The sequence below is a fragment of the Haliotis asinina genome, chromosome 5, assembly GCF_037392515.1.
Source record: "Haliotis asinina isolate JCU_RB_2024 chromosome 5, JCU_Hal_asi_v2, whole genome shotgun sequence".
In the NCBI taxonomy this organism is placed as follows: Eukaryota; Metazoa; Mollusca; class Gastropoda; order Lepetellida; family Haliotidae; genus Haliotis; species Haliotis asinina.
The window spans coordinates 10624608-10646305 of record NC_090284.1 but is presented as its reverse complement, the minus strand read 5'-3'; the positions used below and the strand labels follow the sequence as shown (position 1 = coordinate 10646305).

Below are 21698 nucleotides of genomic sequence, written 5' to 3'. Positions count from 1 at the left end.
TGTATTCTATGATTAGTGTTAACCATACAAAATTGTAAAGACACATACTGCTTTGGCACAATCCTGCTTGAACTGCTCCCTGAAATAAAAAAAGCTCAATTTAGACAAAGCAAACAATCTAGCACTTTTCAGATAATTAATACTTTAAATACCTGATGTCTGTGTATAGTGAGATTAACATTTCAGACATCACTTTTAAATGACCACGATCCTGTAACATTCTTGGTAAGAAGAAAAACAATTATTTTAAGAAATGAGCCCCTAGGGAACATTTTCCAACAACAAAACATTTCAAATAACTCCCTTCAGTGTCATGATGCTAAAAATTATTATACTGGAGATAAATACAAAAGAGTACACCCACTAAACACACAGAAATATTGCCTCTTATCTCAATCGAGTCAATGTTTGAAATCAGAAAAAATATTCCATACTGCAGTCAACTGTTTGAAAGCTGCATGTAATTAACAAAAGGAAAATGCAGTTTACTGACAAATAAACTGACATAACTTTAAAGCCAGCCAAAAATACACTTGACATTTGAATATGTAGGCCACAACATGAAAACTAACAGCCACATACTTACTGGTCGACTCTTTTCAAACATTAGATTTTATGCCTTATGCTTCAACAGTGAACCAATCTTATCCAGGCCAGCAGCAAATGACAAAATGACAGATCCTGATAGAAAATATTTGTAACTTCTAAATACCAGTCAAGGATCTCATCCTTTCCTATTGATCTTGCAGCACATGAACCCGAAACAAAAAAACTGAACTTACCATGCTTTACTGGTACTGTTAGTGGTTGTAGTAGCAGCCACAGGAATCCTGGACACTATCACTGATGAGTTCTTTGGTATGAGTTCATCATCGTTTTTGTAAACTGGAAGAAAACCGTATCTTAATAAATAATGAAACTTTAGACATTTAAAGAAATCTAAACACCAATTTAAAAAAAGTATGATGAATTACAACTTTGCTTTTTTTTAACTTGCATCAAGGTATTCTGTATTCTAAAGGTAGGCCATGGTTTCCATTAATTAGAGGTCAAATCCTGCATTGGACTCTATGAACTAAATACTAGAATACATATTTTACAGAGAAAGTGTAATCCCAAATGTAACATGTGTTGCAATATCCAATTCAACTTGACCATGGTATTTGCCTATACTTGACCATGACATCTGCCTATACTTGACCAGGGTATCTGCCCATCTGTTACATCTTAAAAGTTAAATTTTACAAGTCAGCTTGTCACTCTAAAATATAAGAAAAATGTCCGAAGAGTTGCAAGCACTTGTTTCTCAAAGCTAAATAATTTTTATGATGACATACCAAATCATTAACAAAAAACAACTTAAAATGATCAGTTAACTAAGCATCTTGACAAGTGCATTGTGAATCCCATCACACACATTTCATTATTTAACTTATGTTATCATGGAAAAGTTAAAATCTGGATGTTTCACTTCAATTTCATTTACAATGCCAAAATATCAAGTGTAAAGATTAAACATAAGTTCAATTTACCTTCCCTCGTTTGAGCATTGGTGATCACTAAGTTATACTCTCCAGGCTTCAATCTTTTCTGATGGCTGATGCCTTTTTTCAGGTCCCCAAGTGATATGTGGATACCATCAAAGGTGATAGACTGGTATTCAAGACTACTCTTGAACTTGTAGTGTACTGTTGACATCGTTGCAACTGTTCACCAATTCAAAGAAACTTGAAGAAAAGAAACTGGTGGAATTCCACGACCAAGAATAAGTTCATTGTTCAACACATGTGCGCCATTTTGTCTGTCCCGTTCACATGCTCTTCCTTATCGTTTGGCTCTTGTCGCAATGTTTGGCATCAAACATACACATAATGTACTCTATTTTTACGCTAACAACTTAATACAATAAGGTACAAATACAAACTGCTTTGCAACGGTTTATGTGTCCCTGATTTCACAACAGATTGAGGTCCGGATGGACTGGACAACGCAACCTTTTCAATATTTCAAGGAATGGGAAATATTGAAATAATGCTAATTGTAAATTATCACTCCTTGGGTGCCTATGAATGTTGTTACCATGTGACACAATTTAAATATGGGGAGATGTTTCGACAATGACCAAGAAGACAAACAAAGCAAAATGACACAATACTCTTTCACCAAATGGCCTCCTTCTTGTCTCGTGCATTCACGTTCCTCAAGCGAGTTTTCATTTCAACAGCAGTACTATCCATGCAACTAATAAATACATGTCGTGTTGGAAGGCGAACATCCTCATTTGAGCACATTTCCTCAGATCTATTTAGACACAAACAAGATGTCATATCATCGAAATGTATCTACACAATATTAAAAGACTCAGCAAAAGAAACACTGCTTGACGGAATGTCCATGCCAAATAATTAAGTCTATTTGTGGCTTTTCCTGTCGGTCTGTCTGAAGTTCTAAATTATAATAAGAGAGACTTCACCCAGAATGGGTTCAGCAACCCAGTCTAATGTCTCTTATTGGCTCCCTCGTATTGTATACCGTAAATACCACGTTTGTTCAACAACTGCCAAAGTTTCACTTTACTAACTAGGTGGTGAACTTTTAACAATCTTGCTCATTTTGTGACCTACATATTCTTTATGATACCAGAATGAACAGAATTTGCTCTAACAGATACTGTCATAATGGGTAACTGCACGTACGAGCCAAGCCAGAAATGGCACGACTAATTATTTTGCTCAAAGAGGCACATTCAGAGACAAAATACTGTTCAGCTGACAACGAATTTCACTTGTAAGCAGTCTTTAGGAGATCATGCCGGATACAACATGACATCATTGTGACATCGCAGGAAGTCTAAACAGGTGATTGTAACATCAAATTTAGACCAGGATACCTCATTCCGGGAAACGTAATCAAGAACTGACTGCAATCATAAACCATGTCCAAAGCATAACAACAAGTAAGTATGCAACAGAATGGCTCGCAGATTACTTTACAGCTTGCTGGGAACCCAAAACTTCTCAAATTATGTTGTTAACCCTGCTTGTTTATGTTTACAAGACAAAATGCCCTTCCTTCCTTTCTCAGAAATTACAATGAGGATGTTCTGACAACGTGCGTTATTCCAAATGTCATTTTTATGTGATAGTTGTATGACTGTCAAAATGCCTTTGCAAGCAACTGTCAATTTAATCTTTCCGTGAAATTCACTTGTGTATTAACGATTTGAAAACACATAAGGTAGTGTTTATAATCAAAGGCACTTGAAGCTGAAGATATTTTCACAGATATGGCAATGTATTCACCAAAGAGAAGCAATAGAGGGGCCGTGATAGGTTCGAAACTGTTATTTATTAAACTAGCTAGTTTATAAAAATGTGGTACGAATCTTATACCACAATATCATTATGCACTATTACAGTCTTGTTTCTGTGTCATTGGAACTAACTCAGAATTTAGAAAGAATTGGATTGAGATTACATACTTCTTTTCACATTTATTCAACTTAAATAAATCCCTAATCCTGCTAAAGAGATACTATTTGTCTGGTGACATCTTTCAGTGATCAGTCATGTCATTAACTGTAAGTGAGTTATTTTCTAATGCTGGTTATGACATAAGTGTATCTTGCAAGGTTTTGGATTTGTGTCAATTTCATATTGAGAATGAAGTAGTTTTGTTTGTAGTTGGGGTCGTATGGGCATTTTTTCCTTCTTCTTGATTGGTTTAAAATGATTACTGCAAGTAAATCCTTGTTGCAATGATTTGAATCACAAACTGACATATAATTCTTTAAACTGCATTGTAACCTTGTTGCGTGATGTTATGGAACTAAATGACATCTTTATTGTAATGTTGTAATATATCCATTTATCACAACTGTGCACAAATGCAAAGAAATTATGATGTTTTCTTACACACTATTGATTTATGCAAATGTTATAATATTTTTGATGTTAATACATTTAACTTGATTAAGAAATAAAGTTCGTTCAACCTCCATGTATAGTGTAATAAAGCACACTTTCGCAAACTGTATTTCTTTTCTAAGATGACATATTTAATAATTTCCAAGCCTAATTTAGATTAATCTATGGCAGAAAACAAACGACGGTGTCTGTGACCTAAATTAAGAATCCTTGCACAGGGCTAACTGACGCGCTGTGTGTGTTCTTTTGACATGTCAGCCCCCTATGTTAAGACAAACATTACTAGAAAAACAAATGATGAACAGTTTGGTGACGGTTTATGTTCGAGTTAAATATCTTCTCCAGATCAATTTAATTACATCCGTGATTCTCTTAAACCATACAAGGCAACATGACCGTCTCATTTCTACGACCAACAAAAGTTTAGATCAGTACATTCAGCTGAAATTGACTAGTCATGCGACATTCCATGATTGCATTGTGGGAATGTAAACATTGCAAACATTACCATGTCTCTGTAAACTTCTGAGTCAAACTATGAGACATTTTATCCTTCAGAAAACATAAACGTAATGTTTCCACAAGTAATGTTAGCTGTTTGATACAACGGCAAACCAAGAAACGGGATGCAACGAAGCAGTTTACTGTGAGAGGCGATGGCAACTGACATCCATCGTGACGTCGGTTACATAGTGACGTAATGCAGAAAAGTTCGATTACGAGGGGGTAGACTGGAATGGTGCAGTGACGTAATGCTAAAAGTGCACATTATCGTCTGATAAAGTTTTGTCAGTGCCCTTGATCTTTCACCGAAGCATCTTAGAATTGATAATATTTTTATGTTAAGACTGAGTGATTGCCAATAATTTGTGTGAACAGTTATAAGCACCACTTTGTGCTATAAAATGCACGCTATCCTGTTTTTGTTTGGATTTAAATAGCAAGATTAAGTAACATTTACAAGAAGCATTTCAGAAATAGTTGATCTCTCATGTGTCCGTAAGCTGTTGTCCATTGTGATTTGAATCTATCATAGATGGCTCAAATCACTGCATCTTTACCCTATCTTTGCCACTCTCGTTCAGACTTTCACACAAAGTCAAAGCAAAGTCATGCTGTCTCTAATAGGTCATAGATTTCTCTCTGAAAATGCATTGTGTGACCACATCATTCAAGGAATGAATATGTCTAACTCTGTCTATTCATACAATATTTGTTCATATTAATCATCTGTTTGACATGCAAACTATGACCAGCTGCAAGTAGGATGGTATGAATGTTGCTGGAGTACCATACTGCAGCAAAGGTACTTTGGTAGCTGGCAATCTTTAAACTGGGTTATTCACTGTGTCTTTCAACACTCTGTTCTCAGTTTTCTTTTCAATTTAGTTTTAAGAGCAAGTCTGTGTCACAAGTTATTTACATTCCTTTGTCAACAGCTTTTCAGAAAAGATAGATATATAATAACATGCTGCCATGACTTAAAATCTAATATCTTTCCCTGGGTGACGTTTTGAAAATACAGCTAAGATAAGGGTCAAAGGTTAAGGAAATATGTCTGTCTCTTTGCAGTATAATCCAGAATGAGTAACTGCCTGGTATGTTGCTTGAACATAATAATGTAGTAACGTAAACATGATGAAACAATACCTGCTTTAACTCTCAGTCACTCCATGATGAGAAATTTCTAGGTGATCAGAAATACTTATTTCTCTTGAAGAGCATCAGATATAAATAATATGAAACATCAATCCATTTTGTGTTTGAAAATGATATTGCATGGAATTAGAATGCTCTGTGTATAATTATAGTTGAAATGGTTATTGACTTGAGGTTGTGAGACATGCAGCATATGAATGTGTGTGACTGACTGCTGGTGGCAACACATCACAGGTCAGTGTCCTACAGCTCTTGCTGTGTGACAAATTGTGTCTTGTGACATTTACAAACGTATCTGTGGTTCATATACATTTACAAAAAAAATCAGGGTCCTGTTTCACCAAGCTCTCATAAACCTAAGATCTCGTATGTTTCCTTGTAGCATCACTACCTCCTATACTGTAAAATAGGATGTACCAGTGTTATAAGAAAAGTTACGAGATCTTAGGCTTGCAAGAGCTTTGTGAAAGGGGCCACAGGCCTGTAAGGACTTTGGTTTGGAATTGTCCTCAGCAACCTTTGCTGGTCATTAGAGGTGATTTGTTGATCAACTGTCAGACTGGGCAATAATGTTTTCATTTTGATGAGTGTTCAACAACAAACAACAACAGTGTTGGTATCATTGTTCTTGTTCCACTGTACACAGGGGCATAGAATGCAACTCATGCTGCACGTTTGATAAGGATTACATGTCTAATTAGGTATGTTTCGACCTTCATGAGTTCAGTGTTTGATAGACAGAGTTTGTTAATTTAGAGAAAGAGTAGTGCGACTTGTGCTTGTTGCACAATTTTAATGGTGGAATAGTCTAGTGCTTAAACTTAAAACATTCACTCATCATGCTTGAGAGCAGGCTCGATATCCTCAAAACGTTTGTATCCATACTAACTTCTTAAGCCTTTGTTTAAGACATTGACTACAATCAAAGTTAGGGCTACAAATGTGTAGAGAATATGAGCCCTTCAATTCCCCACATTGGTACAATGGGCGAAACCCATTTCTGGTGTCCCTCCGCCATGATATTGGTGAAATATTGCTAAAAGCTCTTGAAACTAAACTCACTCATCCATGGTAAATATAGTTTTGAAGTGATAGTTTGTGATGCTCTTTACCATGGCTAATGGTCTGATTTCATAAAATGACAATATTATTATGTTTTACAGATTAGGATTGAAGAGAGGGTTCAGGTGATCCTGGCACAGTCAGGCTGGTAAAGCTCATCATCAGCTCAGGGCCCTCGCCCCCTCTACACAGCCCAGACAGCGAATGGGACTTCTCCCAGGAAACACTGCCTAGTCGAACCCACCAAGAACTTTCTGGAGAATATGGAGGCTCCCTAACACTGATATTTATATATGGGGCACATATCCAGGAGACTAGTGATTGCTCAAGGCGCTGACATATATTTCCCTCTGTCATTGGATGTCAGTATCAATGGCCTATCGTATTATCAGTCTCAACTCCTTGGGGAGTGTACAACTCTTGCTGCCTCTAGGTGCACAAAGTATTTGTAGCTGCCTCATCCTATCGAGGTATGCATTCACAGCTGGGTGGACTTGGACATATAGTCACAGTACTTTGCCCAAGTTTATTGCATTGTTGCTGTATGTGCAACTAGATGTTTAAACATATTCATGTGGCCATCTTTTGGTCATATACCAACAGATTTGTGGGTTCTTTTCAGTGCACAGGGTTGTGTACTGTACACTACGGGTTGTGATAACATGGAAAAGAGGCTGCCCACATAGTTGACTTCAAGGTTGTTACACCCAGTCACAGGTGGACTCAATACCGACACCTCAACTTCACTGGATCATATACCTGTGGATTTGTGGGTTCTGTTAAGTGTACAGGGTTGTGTATTGTACACTAGGTTTTGTGACAACATGGAAAAGAGGCTGCCCACAAAGTTGACTTCAAGGTTATTACACCCAGTCACAGGTGGGTTCAATCACAACACCTCAAACTCACTGGATCACTAGCCTGGCACTATAGCCATCTCACCCGCTGTGCCCCCACACAGTAGTGTGACTATGTAAGATTCCGCAGTTCACTAAGGATCAGTATCACCTTTACCCTAAGATTGACTTGTGAAACCAGCTCAGGGCCTCCTTTCACAAAGCACCAAGGTGATCATAAGTCACTAAGGTAACCTTAGTGCAGTGTTAAAAAATAGGAGAAAAGGTTAGCTTTGGTAAAGGCTGCTCCGTGAAACTTACTGAAAGGAGCCCCTTGACAGCAATGCTCAAAGTGATCTTGGTGCTCAATGCTTCAGCATTGTTCTACAAATGTCTTGACGCAAAAATCATTTTATGGAATAGGCCCCTGGCCCTGACGAACATGATGAAAGTCAATTATCTGACGCAAGATATTCCAAACTCCCACACATACCAAAACAGAATTTTCAGACTTGCCAAAATATGTTGGTTACTTCCCAAGTGCATTAAGATTTGATTTGCTGTGGTCATGCTTGGTCATGTTTTTAAATGTATTGGCTTGTGGTTTGGGTGGATTTTATGTGTGGCTCTGACTGGGACTGTAAGTCCAATTAGTAAGACATCACTCTACTTCTGAGTCGGCATAACTATCACAGAAGGCAATTTCGATAAGGAGGAGTTACTTGATATTATATGTGTAACAGTTGGTATAGAACCTGTTTTTTTTTTTCAGATTACTCCGTACTCCACTTCCCTCTTGCTTTTTCCAAATTCACCATGTTATTTTGCCCATGAGAAAAAATGTGGAGACAGCTAATACAACTTTGAATGCAACATGGCTAAAGTCTTTTCTTTATCTGTGCTGACTGATGTCTAATTTTAGAACATTAGTCTCTGTGTTATTTAAATATCAGCCAGTATCCTGTGTTTGAACAGTAATTATGATGTCACACTAGTGTTGATGTGGCTGATTCTGAATCAGGAACTCACTGGCCATTCTGAATAACTCGAGGTGAAACTGACGTAAATATTTAGCATTATGCAATATTACTGAGAAACTATTTACTATGCTTCTTTTGATAGGCATGTAATTTTATCATCCCATACTATATATGACTGATACTTATAAAAAAATAAGTATAATTTAATTTCTGGAATCCACAGATTCTGATTTTTTTCTCTTATTTGTCTTATTCTAGACATACTAAGAGTTATATCTTGTCAACTAAGGGTTTGGAGGACCCCCATTTGATTTAATCATTTTTAGGGTCCATGCAGGAAATATGAAGGTCTCGTAAACTGATAAAATATTGTAGTGTCCTTTGTGATTTTATGATTATATTATAACAGAAAGTTCAAGTTTCTAGTAGAGAATTTGGTCAAGTTAATATCATGAATATTTTCTGTACAAGACTGGGTTTTATGTTATTGCTGTGATGTTTGTTTGTAGGTAAATGCCCACACCAGTACTTCCCCATGGTTTGTCCGAGTCATGTGACAGGGGATGGCTGACAGCACGTCTGAGGCCAACAGAAAACCAACCAATCATGATACGGCAAACTCTAACGATACCTGTGAATACCAAGAAGAACTGGGGGAAGTCATCAACAATGTAAATGCATTTATAAAGCAGGTGAGTTGCCTATGTATGCACTGCTTCAAATGGTTTATGATACCTTAGATAAATAGCTCTTTCAGACACTTTCATTTTTACCTTTCACATAATTTTTCACTTGAGTATTGTTTTTTTCAACACAGTGAACCAGACCTAGTGTGCTTTATAGGCAAGTTGGGGGAAATGTCTTCAAAACATTTATCTTTTTATGTTTCAAATTTCAGAGGTATGATAATCACCAGAAGTAGGTCAATATTGTCATCAAATCAGTAATGTTATTAGTCTCTGTAATGAAGTAAGTTATGACTATGTTATTGGCTGAAAACATCTGATCAGAGGTCACATGCAACGCAAAACACAACTTTGCAGATTCTGATAAATTTTTGTATGGACTTATAGAAACAAATTTTCAAAAATGCAAATTCAACTTATCAAGATGAAAAATAACGTGATGGGAAAAACTCACAAAATCGTGCAAATGGTTCACTAATTGTCCCCCAGCACTGGGGGAAATAGTGGTTTCAACAGCTGTGCTCCGCCCATAGTGCATGTGCAGTGATTAGGCTGGCACAGCTTGAACCAGAAGGATCACTGGTGTAAGGCTTGTTTGTTGGCATATAGTGATCACATTGGTGTAAGACCTGTTTGTTGGCATATTGTGGTCACATTGGTGTAAGGCTTGTGTGTTGGCATATTGTGATCACATTGGTGTCATTCTTGTATGATTTGTTTGATTGGCATTACTAGAAGCTGGTAAGTGATAAGAGGGTAAGATTCTTTATGGATAACAACTTCTTTATTGCATATGATGCGACGTTTCGGTATGGATCCTTATACCGTTGTCAAGCAAGAGTGGAGTAATACATCACAGAACAGACTTATATACATGGACAGGGATAAATAACAACACGTAGGTATGAGGGGGAAGGCGGGGGATTAACAACAACAACAGTGGGTGGTAGTAATGATGAGACAATAAGAGGAAGCCAATAGTGGCTGTAGCTGTGACAAAGTATGCATGGCTGATAGGGTAATTAGTAATGGTGGCTGGTGAGCTCTAATCTGTTATTTTTATGAGTTCATTGTATGCAGTTGGGATGAGATATCCCTGATCTCTGTTGATTGAGGGCTTGTGTCTCCTGATTTGAACTGCTTCTGCCAGTTTTCTTGGGTGAAGTCCTTGTAGTTTTTGGATAATATCTCTACACTGTCCCAAATTATGCTGTGATTGGGACATTTAATGATGTGGTCGGATATAGCAGATTTCCGATCTGATTTGGTTGTAGATGATAAGTGTTCTTTGATTCTGATGTTTATGGGCCGGTAGGTTTCACCTACATATGCCTCGCCACAGTCGCAGTTGATTTTGTAGGCGACACCTTTCGGTGGCTGTTGTTGTTTAGAGGTGTTCCTGCCATTCGCTTTGAGCATGGTTTTCAGCATTGTAGAACTGGTAAAGTAGGTTTCAATGCCTGCTTGTTGCTTTAGGAGACAGCTGATGTGGTAGGAGGTTTTTCCAATGAAGGGTAAAGCGATGCGGATAGGTGCTGGTTCAGGTTTGTTGGTGGGCTCTTTTTTTGTCGGGTGGAGCGTGGATCTGATGATTTTATCAACTAACTTTGGTGGGTAGTGGTTGAACTTGGTGAAAACATGGCGGAGGTGTTCTATTTCTGCACTTGGACTGTTGGAGGAGAGGTTTATGGCCCGTCTGGTGAGGGTAGAGATGATCCCAGTTTTGGTTTTCAGGGGATGGTTGGAGTCGAAATGAATGTATTGGTCGGAGTGGGTTGGCTTTCTGTAGACACTGGTTTCTATCTTGTTGTCTGGGGACCTAGTTACAAGGACATCTAGAAAGGGAAGCTGGCCATTTGTTTCTGTTTCTAAGGTGAACTGGACCCGGGGGTGCTGTTGGTTGAGGTGTTGCAGGAGGGTAGTTGGGTCTTGGTCTTGACATAGGATGACAAAGGTGTCGTCAACCTTTCTGTACCAGCAAGTGGGTTTGATGGTCGAGGTGCTGAGGGCTTGCTTAAATCCACGGCCTGCCCATGGGCTCCCCGCTGTCCCCATTACTCACAGAAATCTATATGACCTCCTTTGAAAAGCAATAAAGAAGTTGTTATCCATAAAGAATCTTACCCTCTTGTCATTCTTGTATGTTGGCATATTGTGGTCACAATGGTGTAAGACCTGTGTTTTGGCGTATTGTGGTCACATTGCTGTAAGGCTTGTAAGTTGGCGTATTGTAGTCACATTGGTGTAAGGCTTGTGTGTTGGCATATTGTGATCTCATTGGTGTCATTCTTGTATGTTGGCATATTGTGGTCACATTGGTGTAAGACCTGTGTGTTGGCATATTGTGCTCACATTGATGTAAGGCCTGTGTGTTGGCATATTGTGGTCACATTGGTGGAAGGCTTTTGCATTGGCATATTGTGATCACATTGGTGTAAGGCTTGCATGTTGGCATATTGTGGTCACATTGATGTAAGACCTGTGTGTTGGCATATTGTGGTCACATTGCTGTAAGACCTGTGTTTTGGCATATTGTGATCACATTGGTGTAAGGCCTGTGTGTTGGCATATTGTGATCACATTGCTGAAAGACCTGTGTTTTTGGCGTATTGTGATCACATTGGTGTAAGGCTTGTATGTTGGCATATTGTCGTCACATTGGTGTGAGGCTTGTATGTTAGCATATTGTGATCACATTGTTGTAAGGCCTGTGTTTTGGCATACAGTGATCACATGGTGAACAGGTCAACATGTTTATTGCTGACATCAAATAATGCTTACAGGTCAATATCTATACTTCTGAGGTTGTGTGTTTACAGGACAATATGAAAACTGCTTAGGTCAGATTTGCTTCATATGTTTCATGGCTGAAATGTCAGTCAGTTCATCACAATCTTCCTGTTTGTTTGGACAACTGACATGTTCTTATGATATTCAAAATCATAATTTTTTAGAGATAGGATCATGATAAGGATTGCTTATCTTTTCTTGCTAGGTTTCAAGAATAATTTTATCTGTATGTGAAATGTGAACTGGTGTTTTTGGTCAGAACTGTTGTCTCTTCTTGAGTATTTCAATTGAACTGACTGAAAGACGTGGTTAACCTTGTGGATATGTTATTATTCTGTCCCCTGAGGACCAGGATCAGTTTCCCACTTGGAAAATGATATACAAATGTGTGAAAAGAAAAGATAGAGTGCCTTAAAGTTGAGACGCGAATATGTTCTTATGGAATGTTTTATGTTTATAAGGCATTTACTCTTTCAATGAGTCTTCAGAAACACCAGCTGAAGCTCCAGTGACTCTACATTTCATCTGTCTTCTGTTACACAAACACTTGCATAATAAGCACCACTTATCATATTAATGGAGGTTTTCTGTCAAAATAGGTCACAGTGAAGGTCAGTTTTCATGTTTTATACAGCTTGGTAATGTCATTGTCACTCTCTGGACATCCTTGCCTCAGGCCTGAAGCTAAATATCTGAGTGTCTCCTTACACGACCTGTCACAATCTGAAATGTAGACTCAACATAGAGTGTCTGAAATCGTATATTGAACAATGTATTTCTCTACTTCAGACATAATTTTTTATGATGTTTTTCTATATGGAAGAAATCTAGCTTGACTATTTCTTTTTTTTTGATCATCTAGTCTGCTTTTGGTTTCATAAACACCCTTGACTAGTTGAGATACTGGTGTGAAGTCAAAGAATCCAGTTGGAATGTAGTGCAAGTACTCTTGAGTCATGTTAGTACAGACAGCTGGAACAGGTTAATTATACTGGCATTTTCTCATTGAATGCTTGACCATGTGCATGCAGAAAGCGTAGTACAAAATGTTATATTGATTTGATCAAAGGCTATTTCTAAGAACGTGATTACTTAAAATGCAGATATAGCTTTCCTTTCGCTTTTCAAGGTAATGTCAGCATGGTTAGTCACACACATTAAGTAATTTACAAGTGGATATAAATACATAGTTAACTTTAGGTGATCAGAAGTAGCGTGTGGTATATTTTGTATAACTGTTTTCCAGTAATGTATCGATTTAAGATTTAGGTGGGGGTTGAATCTCTTGCAGAATTCGAACCCAGACTCTTATTCAGGATCGTTATCACCAGTGATATCAGGATCGTTACCACCAGTTATCACCACACAAAGGGAGGTCTCGTTGAGTGACGTAGATGCTGCCTTTCAGCCAACCGAAACACTATTGTCTGTACATTATTGAGAAATTTGTAAACCCCAAAAGAGCATATCTCATTAAAGGCGCTATATCACATCACACTTCTCCAAAATAAACAATATGTATTTGTCTCACGTACACTAGCTATGAGCCCTCAGGAAAGCTACTATGTAATTTATTCCCATAAATAATAAGATTGTAGAATAAAGATAATATTTAGATTACAACATCGATTTAAAAACTTTTAAACATTTTCAACATTTGCACTAAATCGACTCTCAAATCTGTACGGGCAGAACATATTTCAAGCAAAGGACAAAGAGTTACGTCCCTTGGAGGCCTCTTTACAAATAGCCTGCGCACAACTTGTGATTGAAACCGGTTTGGCAAACACTGACACCACCTGGTGTGACAGTTTTTAATGTATGGAGCAATTGTTTCCATTCCATATATGGCAAGTGTTCCCTTTGTGGAAGCTGTTTACCCACAGTGCTTCTGTTACTGTGATTGGCTGTTTCTTTCAGAGCAATTACATGCATCATTTTATGCACCAGTCCACATGATCTATTCAAGATTTACAGAAGTTATAAAAATGTACAGTTCTCTACACCTTTACATAACAGAACCCTTGTATTGCAAGCGAGAACCATTAAAGCGAGTGTTCGAAATAGACACTGGCCTGACAAAAATGTGCATCATTATATGAGCAGCTTAATGATGAAACCCACGTCTACATTCAAATTTCAGGCAAGTGAATTTTTGGGCTATTGCTAGCTAGACTGGCACACAAAATTCTGAAACTTTTTGCACGCTGCTTATGACTAATAATTCTATGTTTCCTGGGACCTCCATGTTTGCAAGTTGAGGTAAAACACTGTAAACATGACATGAGGACATGATGACAACAGTATCAGCTCCTGCAATGCTAAGTACTGATAGGCTGGGTACACATGGTGTACATCCCTGTCGCTGATGTGTCAGGTTGTCTAAACACATCAAGTTTGCTGAAATTCAAGTACAATGATGATAGTAACACATTCAGAATAACCATTTGATGTTGCAAACATGCCCAGCACAGTTGTCCTGCTCTTTACATTGAATTGTGTGGATTATTATATGCCATTAAACTACTGATATGGGTAATGAGATATGTCATTCTGTTTTATATACTTGACATATTATCCTAATTATATCAGCCTTTGGACAGATAGTGCACTCCAGGCATTATCATTTATAGGCTACCCGCATGTATCTTGGTAACTGATAAGTGTAGCATTAAAATACAAACAGCCATTACATGTTATATGTTACAATGAATTAGATTCCTAATAGTAGTACTTTTCTTGAGCTCCTGAAATCCATCTGAGCAGAACATTCATAAGTTGTTTAGATAATATTACTGAATGCTCTGTCTTATGGCAAGATTGAATTACACATGGAAACTAGCTTTTGATTATTTTTTTTTCCTGCAGATAGTTATCTGGGTAAATTTCTTAAAGAAAATTAGGCAAATATTTGTGATTTTAAAGAATGTATTTTATGACTACTTTCAAAAACTTTGTTCATAAAAGTCCTCTGAGCTAAAACACAACGCAGTTGGAGAATTTCCTTTCCCTTTTTTTCAGATCAAGTCTAAAGGATCAGCATAGACTTATTTTTATCATATTTTCTGTTGTTCTTGCATCTTTTAGTTGGTAGTGTTTGAACAAGACTAAAACCTTCTTCATGTGTACAATGTTCAGCATTTATATTTTGTTTCTGTGTCAGACTGAAGCATTCATAACTAGGTCAGATGTTGTTTGTCAGTATGAACCCCCATCATGTGATTCATGATTGCAAAGCCTGGTATCGGTTGTTATCTGATACAGATTAAAACATAAGATGGATAAAAAAAAGGTAGGAAGATACATCACTGAAGACCAGCACAAATATGCCCCATTGTTCGCATGAATTGCAAAGCCTGGTATCGGTTGTTATCTGATACAGATTAAAACATAAGATGGATAAAAAAAAGGTAGGAAGATACATCACTGAAGACCAGCACAAATATGCCCCATTGTTCGCATGAATTGCAAAGCCTGGTATTGGTTGTTATCTGATACAGATTAAAACATAAGATGGATAAAAAAAAGGTAGGAAGATACATCACTGAAGACCAGCACAAATATGCCCCATTGTTCGCATGAATTGCAAAGCCTGGTATTGGTTGTTATCTGATACAGATTAAAACATAAGATGGATAAAAAAAAGGTAGGAAGATACATCACTGAAGACCAGAACAAATATGCCCCATTGTTCGCATGAATTGCAAAGCCTGGTATCGGTTGTTATCTGATACAGATTAAAACATAAGATGGATAAAAAAAAGGTAGGAAGATACATCACTGAAGACCAGCACAAATATGCCCCATTGTTCGCATGAATTGCAAAGCCTGGTATCGGTTGTTATCTGATACAGATTAAAACATAAGACCAGTACAAATATGCCCCATTGTTCATCACACGACCTTACAGAAAACAGTTCTGGTCCAGAAAAGAAAAATCTAACAGCTGAGAAATTTTGGTCTTCATTTCCAACAGGAATGTTGTGTTGGCTCATCATTAAATTTATCGTGACTGTTCAAGAAAGATTTGGTCATGAGAATGACAGAATTATCTCCCTTGGAGTAAGCCTGAGGAAGGCTGAGTGTATCGCCTTGTATAGTGTACACTGTATATATAAAGCATCTGAAATCTTGTCTTATTATATTGACCAAGGACAGTTGTGTTGCTGTTTATTTTAGTTTGCTGACGTAGGAATGTAGTCCACATTTTTTTCCCATATCCGACCATAGGGTGTGTTCCAGGTTTTTTCCCATGTATGACCATAAGGCATGGTCCAGTTTTTTACCAGTTTTTTTGCCTCTTGTCCGTTATTGTTGTTTGTATCTTTGCCAATAACAGTAGGAATACAGAGATTTTATATGATTTTATATTTTAGGCTAATTTTGAACTTCACAACTGAATGATTATCAGTGTACTGTTCCAACCCAACGACAATTTTACAGCAGTCTGAAATATCCACATGGCAGTGCTCTCGACTCATGTCAGACTTGACCCAGTTGTGTTATCTTGTTGTGCTATAGTGCTGTATCTCATGAGCTTACATTGTTGTGAGACCAAAAGACCTGGACTGATCAGATAAATAAATTGCAGTTGACTCTAAAACTTGGAATATATTTTGCCTTCAAAAAGTAGCAAAAATGCTGTGTTCATTTCAACACGCCATCAAAATAAGTTGAAAATAAGTAAATATCAAGGGAATCTTGTGATTCACTTAATTTCAGATATAAATTAAAGAAATTTTTCCATTCCCCAAGTCTTTTACCCATGATGTGCTATCTTTTTTCTGTTTGTTTTGCAGAGAAAACATACAGAGGCACTGGAAGAATGTAATAAGGGTAAGTATCCAAGTCAGTTACCGTCATCACAAGAGGGGACATGGGTCCTAGTTCGCACTGATCGTGTGTCTAGGTTTATCTACATCATACCAATGTTCATAGGTTTCACAACTGTGTTAAATTTCAAAGGCCTATATCACTGAGAACTTTCATCCTATATCAAGCTGAAACACTGTGATGTAAGTGGAATAGTGTTCAAAGCTGGCACTCACTCACTCACTCACTCACTCACTCACTTCAGTAGAATGTAGTGGCATGTACACTAACATCACTTCTATGCCTGGGGGCAGAGGTGTAGCCAAGTGGTTAAAGCCTTCACTTATCACAAAGACCAGGGTTCATTTCTCCTTATGTGTACATTGTGTGTAGCCCATATGTAGTGAGCCCAGCCATAATGTTGCTGGAATATTGCTAACAGTGGCGAAAGACTAAACTCACCCACACTCCGTTGTGTCAGTAATCATGGGTACCCAAACTCCAAGGTTTCAGTGTGGCTCCATGTTGTAGCCTCCCACAAGCTGCCTCGTTGTTGCCTTGTGGTGGCATGCATGTGTGCTCCTTGCCACAGATGCATTAACACACATGCACATTGCTCTACACATGCATACACATTTTTGTTGCTGCAGCAATCTTGAACGTGATGTTCAACCACATGTAACCTAACATCATCACTGGTGAATGTGACCCGATATCACATCATTCACTTACTTCTGCCGATCAACTGTTTCTGATCCACATGTGTGCTGCAGATCCACATTAGTGCTGCAGATCCACTTGAACGCTGCTGATCCACTTGAATGTTGCTGATCCACATGTGTGGTGCAGATGCACATGCGTGCTGCAGATCCACATGTGTGCTGCTGATCCACATGTGTGCTGCAGATCCTCATGTATGCTGCTGATTCACTTGAATGCTGCTGATCCACATGCTTGCTGCAGATCCACTTGAACACTGCTGATCCACATGTGCTGCTGATCCACATGGACACTGCTGATCCACTTCAATGCTGCAGATCCACATGTGTGCTGCAGATCCACTTGAACACTGCTGATCCACTTGTATGCTGCAGATCAACACGTGTGCTGCAGATCCACTTGAATGCTGCTGATCTACATGTTTGCTGCAGTTCCACTTGACTGCTTCTGATCCACATGTGTGCTGCAGATCCACATGTGTGCTGCTGATCCATTTGAATGCTGCTGATCCACACTTGTGCTGCAGATCCACTTGAATGCTGTTGATCCATGTGTGCTGCTGATCCACATGTAGTGCTGCAGATCCACATGTGTGCTGCAGATCCACTTGAATGCTGCAGATCCACATGTTTGCTGCAGATCCACTTGAATGCTGTAGATCCACTTGAATGCTGTAGATCCACATGTGTGCTGCAAATCCACATGTAGTGCTGCAGATCCACGTGAACACTGCTGATCCACATGTGTGCTGCAGATCCACTTGAACGCTACTGATCCGCATGTGTGCTGCAGATCCACTTGACTGCTTCTGATCCACTTGAATGCTGTAGATCCACATGTGTGCTGCAGATCTACATGTGTGCTGCAGATCCCTCTGTGTTAATGAACCTCTTAAATGTTGCCGATTCATGTGAATGTTGCTGATCCACTCGAGTGCTGCTGTTGCTATTACAGTTGAAGCTGTCTAAACCGGCACTCACAGGGATTGAGGAAATGATCTTGTTTAGACAATGTACTGGATTGTAGAGCTGATGATAAATGTACAAACCACCTATGGGACTGAGAGTTTGTGCCGGTGTTTACAACTTGCTGGATTGGACAGATGCTGGTTTTCACAGCTTCTACTGTACTTTGCTCTCAGTACTTCAACAGTAGCATCATCTGTCACCAGCTTAGACAATGTGTATAGTAATCCATCTGGCCGCTCACAGTGCAGTGGGGGATTCTGCAGTGTTAGTTAACAGCTGACATTGATCCTGACTCACCTAGACCCATCTTTGATAGTTTATTTAATATTATGAATAGTCATGGCAACTTTAACAAGTGGACATCTTTCAGTGTTATCCACTACTGTAAGCCTGTTCAGACTGCTTGCTGAAAAACTCCCACAGTTTTGTTATGCATTGATTTAATCTGATTTACTGACTTTTATAAATGAATCTTTCTTTATTGGAAATGATATCATTCAACTCATGGCTTTGGCAAGTCACCAAACCTGAAGAATGTTATGCTGGAAGAAAGCCGTAAAATCACAGGTCTGAACCATCTTGTACTGGTTGAAATGAACAAACTGCTTGCAGAATTGATGACTGCACACACAAGTATGCAATTCCTTCCATATAAGGGACATATTGATTGACTTCTGATCAAGGCCACTCCAACTGTTGTATTGATCATTGTTCCATACTCCATTGAGATGTTCCTGATGCTGATGCTGTGAGACACTTGTTTACAGTCTCTGAATTGACTGTCAACAGGCTTGAGATGAAGCTACAGCAGTGGTGACTACCATATAAGCAAAATCTTCCTATAGGTTTTATTCAGTGCAGTTCATGGGTTAGTGTCAAATGTTATGTTAGTGATCATTACTGAACTGCAGATGCTCTTGTGAAAGAAGCAACACTGCAGTCTAGCAGAAAACATGCTTGCTGGTGGCTAGGATTTCAAGCAGAACCTCACCAGAAAATATTACAGATGGCACTTGTCTCATTGCCTGGTGCGCTACATCATCACCATAATAAAGGATAAAAGGATGAAACATTTTAGAAGTTTTCTGTTTTGTTTGTGTGCTGTGTCTGAGGGGAGTATAAATGTTAAACTGTGACATGTTAGCCCAGATCAAAGTGGCATGACACCTGACTTGGACAAGCAGCCACTCACTAATATACACACTCAGGTATGCATGTCAATGGAAAGAGTGTGTGAGTGAATGAGTTTAGTTTTACACAACTTTTAGCAACATTCCAATAATATCACTGCAGGGGACACCAGGAATTAGGCTCACACATTGTACCCATATGGGGAATGGAACCCAGATAGTCTGTGTGACTAGCAACCACCATTAGTCAAAAAAAGGACAGTCATTTTGAACACAGTGTTTAACCCCATTCTGCCTCATTATGTTAGATGAATGTATTTGTTGTAGAATTACATTCTGTCGGCAAGCCCGGTGACAGGGTTCAAAACAACAAACTGACATATTGATAATTCTCCTGACATATGCTTGATAATTCTCTAGGTTCAACATTATCATGCTTACTTTATGAACATTTTCACAAGTTTTTAACAGGTTATTATCAGAACTTATCAGCTCTCATAGTTTTGTTTAGCCAGAGTGTTAGATAGCCTACCATACTTGGAAGTATGTCAACATTTAGTTAGTAAAGTTAACCAAAGTGACTTGAGAGTAATTGATTCCTAAACTTATGATATAGAAATGTAATACACATTTTAACTGAATTTTAGTTATGCCAATGGTGGTGCTGAAGTGAGTCTGTGTTTGGGCGAATATGATACATAGCATAAGTTTGGGGTACTGAATATGAAAGGCTTTTGTTTTTTAAAACTGCAATAACGAGTCAGCATTTGATACATTGTTTATTATGTTCAGTGAAACTGTTAGAAAATTCAAATTAGTTCATGTACATACTGGTCGTTCGATTCTAGTGACAGGTAACTGTATCAGCCCCAATCATGACAGTGTATCAGATGTTGCATCAAATAACGATTTGTGTCACGTTATGTGATTCTAGAATCATTGATTCCTGAATTTATAGTGTAGAAATCTGACATGACTTTGAAAAGTTTATTCCACAAAAGCATCAAATGCTTTGTCATGTGATCTGGAGAAATTATGAAGTTAACGCAACCATTAACAATCATTAATTATTGTTCAGCCGAACAAACATAATAACCAATAATGAAATGTCAGCCAATTGATCTCACTTTCAAATTTTACTTCGTACTTACAATTTGGCTCATGTTTTGTAGCACTTGAGTCATCTGGCAGATGTCAAATATAATGTGACCATGGCAGTCTTGTTTTGGTCGTAACTCCTATAGTTTAACATAGGTTATGAGCATCACAGCAGCCACTTTGCTTTCTGTGACATAGGATAGACTGTGTTAGTGTAGCATTTCTGTCCAGGGCAGAAAGACTTATAACGAATGCTTGTGTTGTGAGAGATTGCTTTATGAAACATGCCTCATTGTGTGTCTGTTTGTTACTACTACTTGGATCATTACTGATTTTACCAGCCACCCGAGTCTGCTAGCTCTCCTCACTGAATATCTCACTTGTACATCATTGAGACAGTGGTCTCTGTGTCACAGCATAAACACAGTATAGCTGCCTCTTCAAATCAATGCCTGAAGGGTTTTGTTTTAAAAAAATGTTGTTGTCCATGGCAACACCCACTGAGAAGATTCCAGGGCTAGCATCTCTATTGATGTGTGTATGTACAACATACTTCCATCCCTCTGCTGTCATTGACGTCCAGTCGTTACATTACACCTTACATCTCAAGATCACAACACTAGCAGCTTGTCAGTGTGTGCCTCTGTACACAAGTACTCTCAAACTATAACTAGTGCAGATAATTGGTGGATTTACACATTTACCTCATGTCCAAGTTGGGTCATAGTGGTGTTAAAATATATTTACCCACACCATCAACTTAGGGTTTCACATTGAAAGTTTCTGATGAAGGATCAAAATATTTGGCTGTTGCTATTTAATATGTAGTTGTTATTCTTTCTAAAACAATCAAGACTTGGATATTGTTGGAATCATTTTTGTCATAAATTCCTTTATCACAGGTTACTATGTGCATTGCACTGACATCTTTGGACTGGATTCTTAGAAGCATTTAGGAAAACTGACTTCTCTGAGTGTTTCTTTTGATGAAAGGAGGATATATTCATGTTTCATGATTATTGATTTGTTGA

General features: G+C 38.2%; 2 protein-coding genes across 3 annotated transcripts in view; one reads left to right on the top strand and one right to left on the bottom strand.

The window, feature by feature from the left end:
• Positions 1–2221, bottom strand: part of LOC137284170 (E3 ubiquitin-protein ligase RBBP6-like) — a 32372-nt gene extending 30151 nt beyond the window's left edge. The window contains exons 1-3 of the mRNA XM_067815889.1: positions 1533–2221; positions 783–885; positions 49–79 (exon numbers count right to left, since the gene is read on the bottom strand). Of these exons, the coding sequence (XP_067671990.1) occupies positions 49–79; positions 783–885; positions 1533–1698 (300 nt within the window). The 5' untranslated portion in view covers positions 1699–2221. The remainder of the gene's footprint in view (positions 1–48; positions 80–782; positions 886–1532) is intronic.
• Positions 2222–2819: 598 nt separating this feature from the next.
• LOC137284171 (probable helicase with zinc finger domain) overlaps positions 2820–21698 on the top strand; it is a 52920-nt gene continuing 34041 nt past the window's right edge. The window contains exons 1-3 of one of the 2 annotated variants that reach the window (XM_067815890.1): positions 2820–2956; positions 8973–9155; positions 16739–16775. In XM_067815890.1, coding sequence (XP_067671991.1) covers positions 9027–9155; positions 16739–16775 — 166 coding nt within the window. In that variant the 5' untranslated portion in view covers positions 2820–2956; positions 8973–9026. Of the gene's footprint in view, positions 2961–8972; positions 9156–16738; positions 16776–21698 lie in introns of both variants that reach the window. The other variant, XM_067815891.1, reaches the window with a different exon arrangement.